This window comes from Ceratotherium simum, chromosome 31 (assembly GCF_057802395.1).
Source record: "Ceratotherium simum simum isolate JZ-2026a chromosome 31, ASM5780239v1, whole genome shotgun sequence".
NCBI lineage: Eukaryota > Metazoa > Chordata > Mammalia > Perissodactyla > Rhinocerotidae > Ceratotherium > Ceratotherium simum.
In genome coordinates, this window is record NC_141930.1 from 3,483,447 (window position 1) to 3,502,911 (window position 19,465).

At 36.3% G+C, this 19,465-nt stretch overlaps 1 protein-coding gene across 2 annotated transcripts; it reads left to right on the forward strand.

Annotated features, from left to right (window-relative positions):
- Positions 1-2,419: 2,419 nt before the first annotated feature.
- Positions 2,420-12,419, forward strand: CA1 (carbonic anhydrase 1). 2 transcript variants are annotated; one of them, XM_014795839.2, is made up of 7 exons: positions 2,420-2,456; positions 2,972-3,169; positions 4,950-5,068; positions 7,472-7,567; positions 8,420-8,482; positions 11,191-11,346; positions 12,303-12,419. In XM_014795839.2, exons 1-7 carry the CDS (start codon positions 2,420-2,422, stop codon positions 12,417-12,419), a joined length of 786 nt encoding a protein of 261 aa, XP_014651325.1. The 2 variants fall into 2 exon arrangements, with proteins under 2 accessions (XP_014651325.1, XP_087276714.1); XM_087420588.1 differs by lacking the exon at positions 2,972-3,169.
- Positions 12,420-19,465: the final 7,046 nt, after the last annotated feature.

The following is a 19,465-nucleotide window of genomic DNA, read 5'->3' on the forward strand; positions in this document are numbered from 1 at the left end:
TATCAGGAAAAACAAAAATCCTTCTTCAGCACGTGCTTACATATTTGATGGCCTTAGGGAATAAACTGTTAGTTTAGAAGAGCAGAAGCTGTGTAGATTGAACTCCTTGGTGAGCGAAAGCAGTCCCAAGATGACAGTCCTAGAAAAGTATACTGGGAGGAGACAATAGGTGAAAGAGGAGTGAGTGAAAAATGAGACATCTTGGATTTAGTATATTAAGCTGAAAGAGGCAACCTTTGTAAGCAGAAAAAGAGGGATAAAAGTCAATGGGAGGGGTGTTAGGATTTAAACTCTAGGTGTTCATTAAATTTTATACCCTTTCTCTCTATGGTTTTCTGCTCGTGGGAATACACAAACCCACCCTGGGTACATAATGGAATGAAGGGTCATAACAGTTAGGGTTCAAAGTAATTTTGTACCAAAAACTAAATGAATTACCGTCCCATATGAATGTCAAAACATTCATGTGATGAATCATCATGTAATCATGTAATGAAAAGGGGGTTGTGTTTTTTTTCCCCAAATATGTTGATTAATATAGTAGTTCGATTTAAAGTTACTTTTAACAAAGTGTCAAATATTAGGAGGCAGATTATCTGGCAAAGAGTAGCCTGCTACTGTCACTCCGTGAGCTTCTGGCCGACGTGAGACTAAGTCTGGAATGAAGTAAGCCCAAGGACCGAGTCTGACTATCGATCAGACCAGACCAACTAATCCAATCCTCCAGAAAATAGAATCGAGTGGAGGTTGATGGGCATTTGTTGACAGTGGAAGATTAAGAAAGAGTACAAGCCTTGGAGTTAGACAGATCTAGGTTTAAACCCTAGGCTATGGGATGTAAGCAGCCACTTATAAGCTTTGTAACCCTGAGGAGGAGTCTTCACCTCTGTAAAGCCTCAATTTCTTCTTAAGTAGAACACAGATTTTAATGCCTAATTTGGTCATTGTGAGAATTAAATGAATTAACGCATGTAAAGTTTTTAGCATAGCATTTGAGACATACTGGGCTCTCAATAAATAGTACCTTAAAAAAAACCTTCCCTTTTAAGTAATGTTCCTTTAGCCTACTAAAGTATAGAGTGGAAGCTTGGGCCTCTTCCCACTCTGCTCATGAGCCATAGTTCTCTCTGCTTCTGAGGCAGTTGGCCATTATTAACCCAAAAGGGACAAACAATGTGTCTCCAATCAGCTTTGCTAAAAATTGTGCCTGACCCTCTCTTCCTTCAGGGAGCCCAGGCAGCTCAGATGATTCTAGAATGTGAAAGGAGGTATGACCACATGAAAAAGCATTACTATGGAAGCTTATTTTTCTGGTTGCATTTCTTTCGAGCACGTTTAGAGCCTTGAAAATGTGGACATAGCCAGGGTCTGACACATCCTAATCAGTCTTCTTTGCCTCCTTGAAAAGTCCTATGGATCTTCTCATCACTCAACAGGTGGCAATTCTCACGTGGTCCAGACTTAAATTGGGCTTAAGAGAATTGTGGTCTTGAAAGGAGAATTAAGATGTCACTCACCTCACAGTGTGGCTCGGTGGAGGTACAGTGAAGAAAGCAACTGGACTTCGAGGCTGAAGTCTTGGCTTCTTGGCTTCTTGCTAGTTGTGAAGTCTCTCAACATTTCTCAATTACAAAATGATAATTCTTGCTTTACAGGATTTTTATGTGTGGTGGTGATGATATAAAATAATCTGAAAGTACTTTATAAATTGTATAGAACTATACAAAAGAAAGGTTTCATTCCAGTAGACCTGTATTTGATGTGGAAAATAAATATTGGACCATATTTAACTTTAATATTAATAAAATCTCATTTATAAATTCTAATATTTCTCTAAAATGAAGGACTTTATTTCCATCTTGTGTGTCCATGAAATGTACCATTATGAATAACATATTTTAAAAAATTAGTAATTTTATCTGATTTTAAATTAGCATCATGAAACTAGTTCCAATCAGTCTGAAAACGTGCAAATTATTCTCCTTACTACATTACCGTTGCTAATATTGCTAAAGTATCCAGCAAGGGTCAAGTTGGAAATCTCAAGTGCGCAGAGTCATTTTTAATTCAGGAAATCCAAAGAATCATATACGGTAATATTCTGCCATATCTTCTACTAACATGAGAGAAACAGGGCTAGGTTTTATAAAACCTAAGATTTTGATATTTCTCTTTTGCAATATAAGAAAATAAAACAATTGGAACTGACTTAACCCTTGTGGGATTTTTTTACAACACCTTTTTTTTACGTATATGTATACTTCCTGATAGAGATGATGAAATCTTGGCCTATTAAAGGCAGGGAAGTTTCCTATAAATACCCAAGCGGTGCTGTCTGCTCTCTACTGCATGCTCCCTTGCAGTCAGTTATTCCAGGTTTCATCTTTGTTTTCAGAAAAAGGAAACTAAGTAGAAGATCATGGCAAGTTCCGACTGGGGATACGATGGCCCTAATGGTAAGAGTTCTTCTGTTCGTGTAAATCAAAATAATAGCTTATTTCCTTTTCCAATAAAAGAAGTCTCGAGCATTGCAAGCCACTGTACTGTCACAGGTTAATGGTTTGAGTTGCCTGACTTGAACAATTATAACGGCTCTGCATGTGTTCTTAGCAGTTGTCCCTTGGGGTGTGTTGCCTGCAAAACGTATCCTCTATCCCTTCCTCTCTCTCCCTCTCAATCTCTCTCTCTCCAAATATATATATATTTGAAATCTAGTGCTCATACTAAAATATTTATAGTCTGATCCCATAGACTATGAGTATATGACTCATTCTGACAAGTACACTATTTTATAGTATAGTATAGAAAAGGGATATTCTCAAACATTGAATTTTCATTAACTTAAACAGAATATCACTTAAGATACCTGAATAAATCCTAATCTAATAAGCGAGCAGTTAGTTATACTCCTAAAACTTGGAATCAAGCATTTGGTCAAGTTTTGATTGTATGCATATGTTTGTCCTGGTAGGTCCTGAACAATGGGTCAAGCTGTACCCCATCGCAAATGGAAGTAAACAATCTCCTATCGACATTAAAACCAGTGAAACCAAACATGACCCCTCCCTAAAAAGTTTCAGTGTCTCCTACAATCCAGCCACAGCTAAAGAGATTGTCAACGTGGGACATTCCTTCCATGTAAACTTCGAGGACAGTGATGACCGATCAGGTGAGCCAACAGACCCGTCTGATATTTTTCTTTGACACTGCTGGGGAAATTAAAACAACTGGACTTTAAGAAACACAAACATTCATCCTCAGTCTTTTGTGTACATGTGTAACATTGCTGTAATCTATGATCTTGGACTTCTGGAAAACTCCCAAGTGGTAAAGATGATTTTTGGAATCATCATCAACTGTCTCTTTTTTCAATTCTTCTCCTTCTCAATGACACCATCCGGTCTCTCATGGTTTCCAGTATCTTTATGCTCACTTCACAGTCTCTGAATAAACAGTATTTTTCCAAAAAGGTCTAATGAACCATCGTAATGAATATAAAAACTCAAAGGCAAAAATTTTCTAATTGGGATGATGGTGCAGGACCACAGTAGGGAAGAGGAATGGGCTGAAGAATATATTTATTTTTTGTGGCCAGAAAAATGGCTCCATAATTGTGAAGTGCTTGGGTACCAGTAAGAAAATGAGTCTTGCATAAATCTTGCATGGAAAAATTCTGTGCATAGATATACATGTCTATCTTCCCCTCCCCTACTAGACTGTAGTGACTGACTTGTCTTCGTACCCCAGAATCTAGACATTTCCTGATACATAATAAGATTTTCATAAATGTTTACTGAATAATTTACTAAATGACAGTTCCATAAGACAGCTCTACTGGTTTAATAGGCAAAACTTGTTTTTGCACTCTCCTACAAGGTTCTGAGCCTAAATTTTAGGCACCTTGGGGCTATGTCCATTGTTACTATTAGGTTAGGTCTAGTATTATGTATGTTTAATTAATCATATGGTTGGGTAGATGCTCTGAAACAACATGGTCATTCAATGTTAAAATTTTTAAAGTGATCCCACTGCCCCACTGGCACTTTCTCTTGGTCCCTGGCCAGGGATTCTCAACAAAGCTGTCAAGATACACTGTTGTGTCTTGATCAGTTACATCGTATGTGATGAATAATTTGTTACTCAAAATAAATTACTAAAGATCTTGATGTATACTGTCTATATACAGTCTTTGTTGAGAGAAGGAATGAATAAACTTGCAAATTAAAGCAGGTTCAAGGAAAGCCCTGTAATCATAGAATTCACTCAACTTCCAGTGTGCTTTCTTGGTGGCAGAAAAAGGTAAAATTACAGCTCATGTGCTGAGAATTGTGTATAACTCAATGCCACAGTCGGGGATGATCCATACACACGAATGCCATTCATCATCATCGTGGATGTGCGAAGAAACCAACAAGATGGAAACTTTGGTGGTAGCGTTTCTTTCATTTTTACTCAACCCAATTTGGTCTAGTGGTTGAGATTTGGTGCTCTCACCACGGCGGTCCTGGTTCTTTTCCCAATCAGGGATCTAACCATTCTACCCCTCTGTCACTTGTCATATTGTGGCTGCTGCATGTTGTGTGATGCTGAAAGCTCTGCCACTGGGATTTCAAATACTAGCAGGGTCACCCATGGGGACAGGTTTCAGTGGAGCTTCCAGACTAAGACAGACTAGGAAGAAAGACCTGGCCACCCACTTCCGAAAAAAATTGGCCATGAAAACCCTGTGAATAGCAGCGGAGCATTGTCTGATACAGCGCTGGAAGGTGAGAGGATGGTGCAAAAAGACTGGGCAGGGTTCCGCTCTGCTGTACATGGGTCACTAGAAGTCAGAATCGACTCGATGGCACTCACAACAATAACCCAGTTTAGTGTTGGTTTATAGTAAATGCACAGATAAACTGGAACTTCTGATCCTGAGGCTAACCGCAGCTCCTTCTTCCTTCTAGTGCTGAAAGGCGGTCCTCTCTCTGACAGCTACAGGCTCTGCCAGTTCCATTTCCACTGGGGCAGCACGGATGACTATGGTTCTGAGCACACAGTGGATGGAGTCAAATATTCTGCAGAGGTAATGTAACCCAGGAAGTGAGAGAGAATTACAGAGAGGACTCCCAGAAACAACTTCCTTAGTACATAAGACACCATTATAATGGCTCCAAAGGAATGAACGTTCTGGTCCCTGTAAGGAACTCCAAGGCTCCCTTAAAATCAAACACAGACACTCTGTGTTTGGCAATAGAGGGTATTTGTTCAAATGAAAGAGGCAGCTGACCTTGGAGCTGAACTCCTCAGCCCAAGAATCGTCTTTCCCTTCAGGATGCCTCAAAAACTATTACCTTGACATCAGGCTAGCCTCCAAGGGAGGTGCTGCTCTCGTTCAAAGCTCTGACCCCACATGGAACACACCAGCACTCCCTTCTTGTTCAAATGTTCAAGTTTGGACACACCAGTGGTGTAGGTGTGGCCAGGCTGGAACACTTCAATAAGACTCTACTGAGAGTGCAAATTTAATCATAGGAATGGTCCAAGAGAGTAACATATACCTAGATGAGATCTGAGGATCCTTGGCTGCAGCCACCAACCTTCAGCCTCTTGACTTGCCCTCACGTGGAAGTTTGTGATCCATTACAAGACATTTTGTCTGTATATCCATAGAAAAATTGGGAATATTTGTATCAAACTGTCAACAGAGGGACTGGGAGATTCAAAGGGAAAAATTTTTGCTCTTTACGTGTGTGAATATATAATACATATGTACCCATATAGACAAGTTGATTTATCCATCTTACTTTTATAAAATGAATTTGTAATACACTTAGTTTTGCAACTTGCTTTTTTTTTCCCACTTACCAATTTATCATGATCATTTTTCCAAATCAGTAGGTTTAATTTCACTTCATTCTTTTAATGTCTGTATAGCATTTCAGTTGTGTGAATATATCAGAATTTATTAACCTGGCCTCTACTGGTGGACAATTACAGTGCCTTCTGCTTTCTGTTCCATTGTTTTTTTTTTTTTTTTGCTTTTACCAAACAATGTTGCAACAAATATGTCTGTCCATACATCTTAGGCACTAGTGAAAACAATTATGTAAGGCAGATTTTTGCAAGAGTGACTGCTAGCTTACAGGACATGTGCATTTTTAATTTTGATAGAGGATTGGGAAATATACACAAATGTAACTTGCTTTATGCTACATTGTAAAGCTTGGTTAACAATTTTCAATGCTGCAGAAATCCATTAAGTATTTTTTCCATTTCTCCCTCACAAAATTGAAGTTGACTAAAATCAAATGAGTTGGGAACCTAAATTCATATTCTCTTTTTGGAAGGATATTTAGTGGCATCTAAGAAATCTAAATCAGCACTCTTCTTATCTAATTTGAGAAAAATAAAAATGACCCAGGCTAGAGATGAGAGACACTTAGCCATAAAGTTCAACATGTGATGGGAGTAGGAGAATGGAAGAGAGCGGTGGAAGACACAGGGAGAGAGAGATTAGATAAGAGGTGTGGAGGGAAGTGATTTGATTTCGAGTGCCATGAGGAAGTGCAGATGTGCACTTGACACTGGGTGGTCAGAAAAGGATTCTTGGAGGAGTGGCTTTTTAGTTCAACTCTAATTCAAGACAAAAGCCTGCCACTGAAAGGTTGTGGGGAGGGACACTCCAGATAAAATCAGCAGCTAATGAAAATGTTCAAAGTTGTGAACCGAGTGAAGAGGTATAATCTATGCGATGTGCTGAAGAACTGGATGTTGATAGTGGGGAGAAGTAAGAATGAATGATAACTGTTGTACTTTTTAATTGAGCAATTAGGTGGATGGTGGTACTTTTGAGACAGGTTTGGCAAGGAGGAAATCAAGAGTTCTATTTTGGCCACGTTAAGTTTGAGATACCTATTAGACATCCGCCTAGAGACATCAAAAGGAAATCAAGAAGACATGGGTACGTACTTAGATATATCTGAGATTCAGAGGGAGTTAGGCTGGAGATGTTGTTCTGAGAGGTGCCTGGATGTGCTCAAGAGAATCCGTCCTTGGCTAAGACTCCCAGATACTCCAGGAACCCCTTCTCATAAAGTTACTGAGACATACTTCATGAGAGAGAAAATTGTTTTTCCTAAAACTAGTTAGTCAGATTTCCTGATCTTTTCATACCAAAGAGAGATGTTTTAAAAAGAGGAGTAACACTGTATTCAATTGTATTGTAATACAGTTACGGTAGTATTGTAAAGTTACAATATTGTGGGAAAAGAAATTTTACGTACTGGTGCCAGGATTTGCAACCCCTCTTAAGAGTGAGAACGTAGCCCTTCCTATCCACTGGATAAAGATTCAATAAGTTTTATCTATCTAAGCCAAGACACATCTTCCTATATTAACAAGGTAACTCATACCTACTACTCATACCTACCTACTTTTTGTCTTCACACTGGTATAAATAACTAATTAACCACGTTATCACTTTTAGCTTCACCTGGTCCACTGGAATTCTGCAAAGTACTCCAGCCGTGCTGAAGCCATCTCACAGGCTGATGGTTTGGCAATTATTGGTGTTTTGATGAAGGTGAGTTACAGAGCTCAGCTAACACTATCTCTTACCAATTAGAGCTCAAAATAGGATGAAATAAGGCAAAGAGATGTTTGAGTCTTTCTTTTTGGAAAGTTCCCACTCTACTAATGACTACAGGTAGACAAACAACTCCCTAGTACTTTGTTGCTTTGTTTTCCCTAGGCTTTTCCCCCTTGAAGAGAGAAGAAAGTTTTAGGTAGGAATGGAATGGGAAGGCATTGGAGGTGGGGAGGAATTTCTATTTTCCAGTGCTTTCAAATTCCCTTTCCTCTAAACTTCCTACCTCATAGGTACAGGAATTTATCAATTTAATGTTTCATCAGGAAAGAAATATTAAGAGGGTGTTGTTCCATAAAGAAAATTCAGTTGATCTTTGACATGGCAAATGCTGCTTACGTCCTCTATTGGAGAGTCCCTGAAGAGTTGTGTAGGGAAATTGCTATTAAACTGAGTATACTTGGGTGACTAGCATTCAGAATTATAGTAATTCTAGTGAACTTTTATTGAGCCTCTATAATACGCATGCCATACACTGTACTGATTGTAACTAATAGAGCAGACCAAAAGGAAGAAGTTTATTGCTGTATCACAGTTTTGCTCAATTCCTGGAGTTTGAATTGTATGTCTTGAACATTTGCCAACTGTATCTGTGGTTACACGTTAGGAATGATTTACAGAGTACAAAGGCCCACAAAGACATATACCAGCAAAATTTGCTCTCCTAAAGCACAGATAAAGTACTTTACCTCTCTTCAGTTGCTGTTTTTAATTGAAAAATTTTTTAGCTAAACAGAGTTTGATTTGATAACAATTTTTATCTCACACTTTATTTCTTTTAATCTCCAGGTTGGTCAGGCAAACCCAAAACTGCAGAAAGTACTTGATGCCCTAAATGCAGTTAAAACTAAGGTAAATAGACTAAATGTTAGTTTAAACCAGAGAAGAAGAATCCACAGAACTTCAGAAATCATTTAATTACATATTTGAAGTGGGGAGTGGGAAGGCTGGAGCAAAAGGTACCACTCAAGATACTACTTAGCTATTGCTTGCTTCTGGGAAGGTCTCTGACTCGGGGATTTGTTTTGTTTTGTTTTTTTGTTTTTCATATTTATTGTTTATTTGAGCAGGATGAAGCCTATAGAAAAACAGGTTACATAGCCATTCAAATTTGCTTTAAAAACTACATCCGGGCCAGCCCCGTGGCTTAGCGGTTAAGTGCCCATGCTCCATTACTGGCGGCCTGGGTTCGGATCCTGGGCACGCACCGACACACCGCTTCTCCGGCCATGCTGAGGCCGTGTCCCACATACAGCAACTAGAAGGATGTGCAGCTATGACATGCAACTATCTACTGGGGCTTTGGTGAAAAAAAGGGAGGAGGATTGGCAATAGATGTTAGCTCAGAGCCGGTCTCCCTCAGCAAAAAGAGGAGGATTAGCATGGATGTTAGCTCAGGGCTGATCTTCATCACAAAAGAAAAAAAAAACTATATCCAACTAAAATGTAATTTTTTGTTTGGTTCATGAAGAAAGATATCTTTACTTCTTTTGAATTCCAAAATGCAGGAGTTAAGAGTATTCTTTTGAGATGCCATTAACATGCAATACTTGATAACCATGATTCCCATTTATCAGCTAAAAAAAGATGGATTTTCTGATAGATCTAACCTTAGCTTTACTGTTTTAATAGTAAATAGTTAAATCATATGTCAGAGATTTGTCATTTTCTTTCACAGTACAGAGAACTGCGATATTTTTATAAAAAATAAATCTAGTTCATGCCAATTCTAGAGAAAATTAAACTTCAAATTGGTGTATTATAAAGTGAGAAAGTCTGAAGATAAAAAAATAAGCACTCAACTCAAGTTGAGTATAAAACTCAACTCAAGTTGAATATAAAAAATAACATATGAAAAGAAAATAGAAGGAAATAATTAATGAAAATAAAGCAAAAATTAATAAAAGAAAAAAGAAAAATAATACAAGGTAAAATTTTATCAATAAAATGAAAAGTTGATTTTTTGGAAGAACCAACAAAAAAAGCAGATTTTTGGCAAGTTTGATGATGGAAGAAAGAAAACGATACACATACAGAAAAATTATTAGAAATAAGAAATGAGTCATAATTAAAGATATGGTAAAGGTGTTAAAAGAAAAGTTCATATAACATTATACCAGTAAATTTGAATATTTAGCTAAAACGGATGATTTTCTAGGAAAATGTGGAGGAAAATTGACTCAAAAGGGGTTGAAAATAGACTGAGAACCTAAAAAGAAATTGAAAAGATAGTAAAAAAATGTATCTATTAAAAGAAAATGTTAGGCCCAGACCATTTTGAGGTAAAGTGACAAGACTTTTAAGAAATAATCAAGCCCATGTTAACTGAACTGCCCAGATGAGGGAACAGACAGAAAACTTCCCATCAATTTAATTTAATAAAACCTAATATCAAAACTGGGTAAGACTATCACAAGAAGGGAATCATAGGCCAATATTTCTTAGGCATATAGCTAAGAGAACTCTTAAAATTAATTATAGAAAATCACTCTCAACAGTATATTAAAAGAGTAATGCTTCCAAACTAGTAGAGTTTACCCCAGGAATGCAAGGATGGTTTGATATTAGACTACCTCCTAATATAATTCATTTCATTCACAAATTAAAGATGAAAAACCATGTCATCAACTTGTTAGATGTTTAAAAGGCATTTGATAAAATTAAATGCCCATTCTTGAGGTTAAAAAAAAAGGAAAGGAAGGAAGAAAGTTCTCTGAAAACTTATTGAACTTGATAAAGAATATCACCTAGAAACTTGGATCAAACATTAAACTTAGTAGTGAAATATTTGAAGCATTTCCGTTTCAATCAACAACAAGACAGGGAATAACTGTGACCACCACAATTGAACATTGCAATGAATGTCCTATTCAATGCAATAAAATAAGGAAAGAAATGAGTACATATTAAGATAAATATTAGAAAAACAAAGACAACACTATCATCAAATGCAGATGATATAATCATTGACATCTACCTGGAAAATAAAAAAAAAATCAGCTAAAAAACAGAATCAATATACAAGTCTAGTAAATTGGACCTATATAAAATTTTAGCATGTAAATATCAGTTTGTTTCCTATACACTAACAATAACCAATCAGAAAAGCAAATAGAAATAAATAGAATAAGGTTAAAACATAATTAATAGACATGTCAATAAATATCTTTGCCACTGGAACAATCTATGGCATCATTTTTAGAGAAATGATAAATGCATTATATTGGAAATTAAATATCTTTTAAAGAAGATTTTTGAAGCTTTACTTATCTTCAACCAAATGAAAAAGGAGGAAGCTTGCTTGGTCAAAATTTCAGTGTAGCACATTTTCATTCTTCTACTACTTTTATTGTTTATATCCACAAACACACCAGTTATGAAATACTATATAGTAGAAAAATTGAATAAATTCTCAGCTAAAATCTTAAGATAATATATATACCAAAAAAATTATGTAAGTACACACACACCAAGATAATATAACATATATGTCATACATGTATATGATATAAGTATTTCGTATCATGGCATAAAATATATTACTTTTCTTTTTCTTTCAGGGTAAAAAGGCCCCATTCACAAATTTTGACCCCTCTATTTTCCTTCCTTCATCCTCGGATTACTGGACCTACCCTGGCTCTCTGACTCATCCTCCTCTCTTTGAGAGTGTCACCTGGCTCGTCTATAAGGAGAGCATCAGTGTCAGCTCAGAACAGGTAGAGTATCAGAGGTGAATGAGTGGGAATTGGGGCTGCAAAGCAGGAATATCATTTCAATTCATTATATTAATGGGGGCGATTACTATTTCAGTTAGAATTTGAGGAGTTCATTTTCTCTTCCAACTGAAAAAAATTCATTTCTGGCATAGGTCTGTTAAATAACCAAAAAGAAAAGTGTATGATAATACTATTTTTCGACTTTATGTAGAAAAGAATATATGAGATTCAGAACTCCCACTATTCTTTTCACCTAAAAAAGGAAGAATCCAACCTTGTTATACGTCTTCCTAAGAGTTTCAGAAACAAAGAAGAAACTGTCACTGAAAGTTCTGCTAAGACTTTGAGAAATTGCGGCTCTTGACTGGCATACTTTGATAGTTGACAAAAGTTTTTTGTTCTTTTTTGAAGCTTAAGCTCTTAAAGATCAAACAAAATATCTCATTAATTACTGTTTACAATAATGATAATAGTAACTACCATTGATTAAGCAACTTTTACTAGGTGCCTTGCATATGTTTTGTCAGCCAGTTCTCATAACAAAGCTATAGCGCAAGCCATGCAGCCTGCTGATAACACCTCTGAGCACACGCTATACACCAGGCACCATTCTAAACGCTTTGCGGGTATCAATCGCTTTAATCTTCACAACAGCATAATGAAGTAGGTACTATATGGAAATAGACATGAAGCAGATAAGTCACTCATCCAAACTCCCCCAGTTGGCAAGTGAGAACGTTGGTGTTCTATTCCAGTCAATCATTGACAATTTAAGCCCAGTGCCTAGTTGAAAGAAACATGGAGGAATTTTTGGCTTTCTCCCTTCCCATTGGTGAAATCATTGCAATCCTCAAGTTGGTTTTCTAAATATCAGTGCATTAATTATACTGGAAATAAAGTGCTTTGTGTAACTTTAATAACTTTTGATTCTTTGAATATTCCATCCTTCATCTCAGCTGGCGCAGTTCCGCAGTCTTCTATCGAATGTTGAGGGTGGTAAGGCCGTCCCCATTCAGCACAACAACCGACCACCCCAGCCTCTGAAGGGCAGAACCGTGAGAGCTTCATTCTGATGGGCCCAGGAGGGAACTTACCCTCCCTCGAGGAACAAAGCCTTGCTTCTGACATAATCCAGTAAAACAATTTTTAAGAAACAAATTTATTTCAATACTAGCAGACAGCATACCTGCAAATTTAATCTTTAGAACTAAAAAACTTTAATTCTCGCTCTTAATGCTTAACTCAAATAGTAATCTATAAGCTTACAAAATTTGTTCTTACTTCAAGTTTATTTTGTGGAATTCTCTATAATTGCAGTTAAGGTGTACTGAATAATTTCTTAGAGATTTGTATCTCTTTCCATTTTATTCATTTTAGTTGAACCAATAAAATAATTTTATCCCTTTCTTCTTGTCTATGTAACCTATTTTTAAGAAACATTGTTCCTACCACATTTACATTCAAAAATCTTAAATGTCTTATTTGCAATATTATTTTTCCTCAAATGTAACAACCTAAGAGCAGCTTGAGATGAAATATTGTGAAATTCATTTGCTTACTCTTGAAGACAAATATAGAGCTAAGATGACAACTGGATTTAATATTATTATACTGGCCTAACATTGCTGCCATTTGTGCTCTCTGTGATAAAAATGATACACGTTATATAGGAAGATGATGCTTCTGGTGATTGCTTCCCTCTTTCTCCCCCACGTTAGCAGAGCCAATGGGTTCTTTTTTTTAACTTTATTATAACATGTTAGCTTACATGGAGAATCTGTATTTCAAAATTGGAAGAAAGGTCACCAGCGAATGGTTTATAAAAATGATGAAACAGTCATTTGGGTTTAGAATCATATAGAAACATCATATAATCTTTTAGTCAGATATGCATTTAATATGAAGTCAGTTCTTGCTGAAGCCACATCTACATCCAGAATTCTACAAATCTGGTGTCTAGTGTTTAGTCTTGTAATTTACTTACTTTCTCCTCTCTGAGAAATCACATTAGCCCACACCCACTGCAATGTTCTAGTCTTGTTTAATTATCACACAGTTAGTCAAAACCTCTAAATAACTATAATCATAGTTAAAAAGACAGAAAAAAGCAAATTCTTCATTGCTCTGAGAGAGCCTTTGTGTAAAGGCTGTGTTCATTTTATACTTAAAAACCATACTAGAGCTCTCTCTTGAAATTTTTGATTTGGGGCCCAGAATTTAAGTGAGTCCTCTTTATTAAAATGTAATGGACCCAAATAACACTCTAGCTGTGCCCCCATAAGCATTCTATAAATATGAAATACTTTCTTTACCAAAGTCATCTGACTGTGTATATTACTATATATTTGCCAGATATTGAGAAAGCCTGAAACAGTTACACCTGTCCTCTGGTCATCTTATTTCACATGCGTCACAGTGATAGGATTTTAATTCTAAAGTTATCAAAGGTCATGGTGAGAGCCAAAGAAAGACGGATATGAGTTTAATTTGAGAAATGTATCTGCAAAAGATGCTCAGGACCTACAATGTCTGAAAATATTTTCTGAAAAGAAATTGAGCAACGTAAAAATAAAGTTCACAGCAAGGACCTGAAAAATACTTGACATAATGACTCCTACATTTTTAAGAAGGTTAAAATGGATTCCAGGATTTAAATATAAGTCTGTAATCTTATGACGGAAAGGGCAAAAAAGTGACAGAAGATATATGATGGTCATCAAACTTTATCCCTAAGCTGAGTGCCAACTGGGGAACATATTTCCCCTTACTGCTTCTGCCAGAATTTCACATGTTTGGCAGAACTCACGAGGTGCATTATGGGAGCTTTCCACATTTCTCTGAAGTAACCGATAAAAGCGGCTGTTGAGAGAAGACATGTGGACAAGGCATCTGATCATCTGAGAATGCAACTCATATATTTCTTTGACTCACTTTCCTGCTGTGTGTCCTCATCCCTTGCCAACTTAGGTAGAGGCTTTGAACATCCTTCAGGGATTCTTTAGTTTTTCCACGATGTTTGGAAGCAGAACTTCTTTATGCCAAACCTATCGGGCTTCTAATCATCCAGAACGACAATGCCAGCAGATGGGACCCAGCATAGGCTCCAGAGTAGAAGGGAGCTTCTGCTCCCTGCTGTTTTCTGTCTTGTTTACCCGCCACTTCAGAAATACCACGCTGAACATTCGTGGCACCCTTTTGTTGGTTTGTGGGTCCAGGTAGCTCAAGATATTTTCTGAACTACTCATTCCTGCAAGTTTTAGCAAAGTAACTCTAAAAACATTAAATTCACCAAAGAGAGAATTAGGGCAAACGGAAGGAAAGAAGAGAAATAGCTTCTTTCAATTTAATGTCCTTACGTGGCTCAAAAGAGAAAATTGCTATTTATTATAACTCTGTTTTCTCTATACCAGTAGTTCTTCACCCTTTTGTGGTCACAGATTGCTATGAATATGTGATTAAAGCTATGAAACTTCTCTCTACCTCCCCCCAAAGTGTAAATAATTAGATATAGCCAAAATTTTGCATTGAGTTTTAGTGTACTTAGGAACTCACTCCCTTCCTTCCTTCCCCATCACAAAGTCAATGCTGGACCCCAGGATAAGATCCTGGCTCTAAACTGTAAGAAATTGGGCTACAACGGTCTCCAGGTCTCTCTTGATCTTCCTTCCTAATTTAATATTTATTTTTGCTTTTCTACCTGATTCTTTATGGCAAGTCCCTAGAGATGTCCCTAGAAATATAGGAACTATATTTCTAGTATAGTTTATGAATTATATTTTTGTTGTTTTTCTCCTTTCCAAATATTATTTTGAGTTGTTATAAGGTCACATTGTAGAAGAGATATAAAAAGATAAAACAAAGGAAGAGAATCCAAACCTTACTGATCATTTCATTTATTAGTGGGTATACTAACAAAGGGTTACAAATGAGAGTTAAAAGAGTATAGAAGAAAAAATTTGATAGAGGAAGATATCGTCAGATTATAAAGTGGGCCAAAATCACTCTAGAAGTCATCAACATTCTTTGTATCTGAGACCATAAAAACATAAGGAAATCTTTATTTTATGAGCATTATCTTTATGATTAATGATTATCTATAAATACCAAATGCTTATTGACTCACTGTTCCCTGAGAGACACTGTACTAGGATTTCCTTATTATACTTCTTAGATTTGGCTATTTTCAATCTCACTGGATAGACAAAGAGACACATAGATAGACAGACAGACAGACAGGCATAGATATAAATGAATAAATAATTGCATTTATTCCAGGACTACTCTACTTTAACAAAATGGAACCATAGATATGGGTACTTGACCCATTGCAAGAAGATAGTTAATTTTATGTTCCTAGACTTATATGGACACATTTATAAAGCTAAGGGAAAAATGCTTAAAATAAAAAGATTTTTTTAAATGCTTAAAATAATAAAAAAGATTTTAATAGAAATATAATATGCTTGAAACAAGTTAGGAGAAATGGCTTCCAGTATTCTTGCTTACAAACCTTGCTTTCAATAGAGAAATAACTTGTAGGAGTAACTTAAGATCTTAAAGACATGTGCATACTCTCATCTTGTATCTCTAGTATCTTTGTACTAAAAGTGAACTGATGGGCAAGGGGGTCATGTTGGAAAGCATTAGAACGCTCAGGGCACAAGTGCACTTACTGGAAGTTTCTCACAATGGCATCTGGAAGGCTAATCCCCTTACTATGAGAAGGTACAAATAGCAATTACATCAGAGAGGAATAGAGTTTAAGTGGCCTTATATTTTCCCCTCAAAGACTGGACAATATACCTTCTTCAAATCATCAACAAATATTTTAATACTCTTTAGAAGCAGATAATTTAAGTCATTTGAATATGTTATTTTCTATCATGTTATTGGATGACCTAAATTGCCAGCAAAAGCAAACATGTATAACAGAACCATAGAATGCTGGAATAATGTTCAGCTACTTAGGAAAAAAAATTAGACCCTATGTCACCCATACACCAAAATAAACCCAAGATGGGTTAAATTTTTCAAGGAAATCATTGGTAAAATAGGTAATGAAAAATAAGTAAATATTTAAATAATATCTGGTTGGAGAAGAGCTTTCTCTCAAAATATCAATGGCACCAACCAAGAAATAACAGAATAATTGATTAAAGTATGAAAAATCTTAAACATGTAGGTCAAGAAACAATAATAAAAAGTCTTTAATGAAAAGGAAAATGACAACTGGGGAAAATTTTTCAATATAAATGATATCCATAGGAACAATGTCTTTGCTAAAAGCTTTCACAAGTTATTAACATAAAAATTGAATCCCGAGAGAAAATAACAAGAAGATATGAATTGACAATTTGGTAAAGAAGAAAAACAAATGATCAATAAATATATGAAAAATGCTCCATCTCAACAACCAAAAAAGTACAGATCAAAACAATGTTCTGCGATTCCTTAAATATAAAATTAGTAAAGATATAAAAAATAGTACACAATGCTATCAGTGATACAAAGAAATAAGAACTATCATACATTGCTAAGAGCATAAAGCGGTATACTCCACTCATGAGTAATCAAAAGTTGCATCCCACAAAGAAATGGAATGATAGTCCATGCTCATGGGTTGAAAGAATTAACATAGTTAAAATGTCCAGACTTTCTAAAGCAATCTATGGATTCAATGCAATCCCTATCAAAATCCCAATGATATTTTTCACAGAAATAGAACAAAGAATCCTAAAATTTATATGGAACAAAAAAAACAACCCTGACTAGCTGAAGGAATTCTGACAAAAAAGAGCAAAGCTGGAGGTATCATACTCCCTGATTTCAAAATATACTACAAAGCTATAATAATCAGAACAGCATGGTACCAGCAAAAAAACAGACATACAGATCAATGGAACAGAATCAAGAGCCCAGAAATAAACCCACATGTCTATGGACAGCTAATTTTGACAAAGGAGCCAAGAACATACAATGGAGAGAGGAAAGTCTCTTCAATAAATGGTGTTGGTAAAACTGGACAGCCACATGCAAAAGAATGAAAGTAGACCATTATCTTACACCATACACAAAAATTAACTTAAAATAGCTTAAAGACTTGAACGTAAGACCCGAAACCATGAAACTTCTAGAAGAAAACATAGGCAGTACACTCTTCAACATCGGTCTTAACAGCATCCTTTTGAATACCACGTCTCACCAGACAAGGGAAACAAAGAAAAAAATAAACAAATGGGACTACATCAAACTAAAAATCTTCTGCACAACAAAGGAAACCATCAACAAAACAAAAAGACAACCTAACAAGTGGGAGAAGATATTTGGAAACCATATATCTGATAAGCAGTTAATATCTAAAATATATAAAGAACAAATACATCTCAACAGCATATAAACTAACAACCCAATTGAAAAATGGGCAAAAGACTTGAACAGACATTTCTCCAAAGAAGATATACAGATGGCCAACAGGCACATGAAAAGATGTTCAACATCATTATCCATCAAGGAAATGCAAATCAAAACTACAATGAGATATCACCTCATGTCCGTCAGAATGGCTATAACTAGCAAGACAGGAAACAAGTGTTGGAGAGGATGTGGAGAGAAGGGAACTCTCATATACTGCTGGTGGGAGTGCAAATTGGTGCAGCCACTATGGAAAACAGTATGGAGATATTTCAAAAAATTAAAAATAGAAATACCATATAATCCAGTTATTCCACTTCTGGGTATTTATCCATATAACATCAAAACGCTATTGCGTAAAGATATATGCACCCCTATGTTCATTGCGACATTATTCACAGTAGCTAAGACTTGGAAACAACCTAAGTGCCCATTGATGGATGAATCGATAAAGAAGATGTGGTATATATACACGATGAACTACTACTCAACTATAAAAAAAAGATGAAATCTTGCCATTTGCAACAACATGGATGGACCTTGAGGGTATTATCTTAAGCGAAATAAGTCAGATGGAGAAAGTCAAATACCATATGATCCCATTCATAAGTAGAAAATTAAAAAAACAACAACAGCAAACAAACACATAGATATAGAGATTGGATTGGTGGTTACCAGAGGGGAAGGGGCAAGGGAGGAGGGCGAAAGAAGTGATAAGGCGCATGTGTATGGTGATTGATGTTAATTAGTCTTTGGGTGAAGAACATGATGTAAAAATCAAAATATAATGATGTACACTTGAAATTTATGTGTTATAAACCAATGTTACCTGAATTTAAAAAGAAAGTCAAAACTAAGAAAAATACAAAAAAAGTTATGTTCCAGAAGAAATCTTATTATCAAAAATCATGTAATGAAAACTATAGGTTCAATGTCAGAAAGGAGAGTTAAGTGGTAGACTTATTATAACGTTGTTAACTTATCCATTACCCTGGCTCCAAAGGCTATGTAAACTCTATTTATTTACGTTTATGATCCCCAAATTCATATTTTCATCCAAAATCCAGCTTCAAATGCCCTCATCCAATTGCCTGTTTGATATCTCCACTTAGATGTCACAAGAACATCTCAATCTATTTAAAAAAGCAAATCTTGATGCCCTCCCAAACCTGGTTCCTGTCAGCCCCAGCGTGCACGGAGATCACAAAGTAGGAGGGGCTGCTTGTAGTCCGGGGGCCGCTGGGCAGGGTGGAAACTCGTAAAACATGCCCTAACTGAAGCCACCACTGAACTTGAAGTGACTCTTTGGTTCTAACTTTTCAAATGTAACATTTCTCTAATCACTACCACCCTCTTTGTCTGTCATCAAGAGCAAAGTGCTCTCAGACTAAATTTCCTGTGTAATAACCTCCTTTTGCAGAAATGATGATATCCACCACATGAGGAAACAGCCCCTTTTCTAGTCTCAATTCCAGATTCCTAGGAAAAGGATTCCAATTGGCCCAGAAAGATGGGGCCCCGCCCTGGTCCTATCACTTATGTCTGGCACTAGGTGGGAAATGCATTGAATTTACCAGCTTCCAGGAACATAGGCTATAGGTTCTGGGAGCAGATGCAATTTAGGGGATCACTGTGAGCCAAATGGAAACTCCAAATGGGTTGCCACTCCCTCGAAGGTGAGAGGAACCAAGGAAAGAAAAGTTCAGAC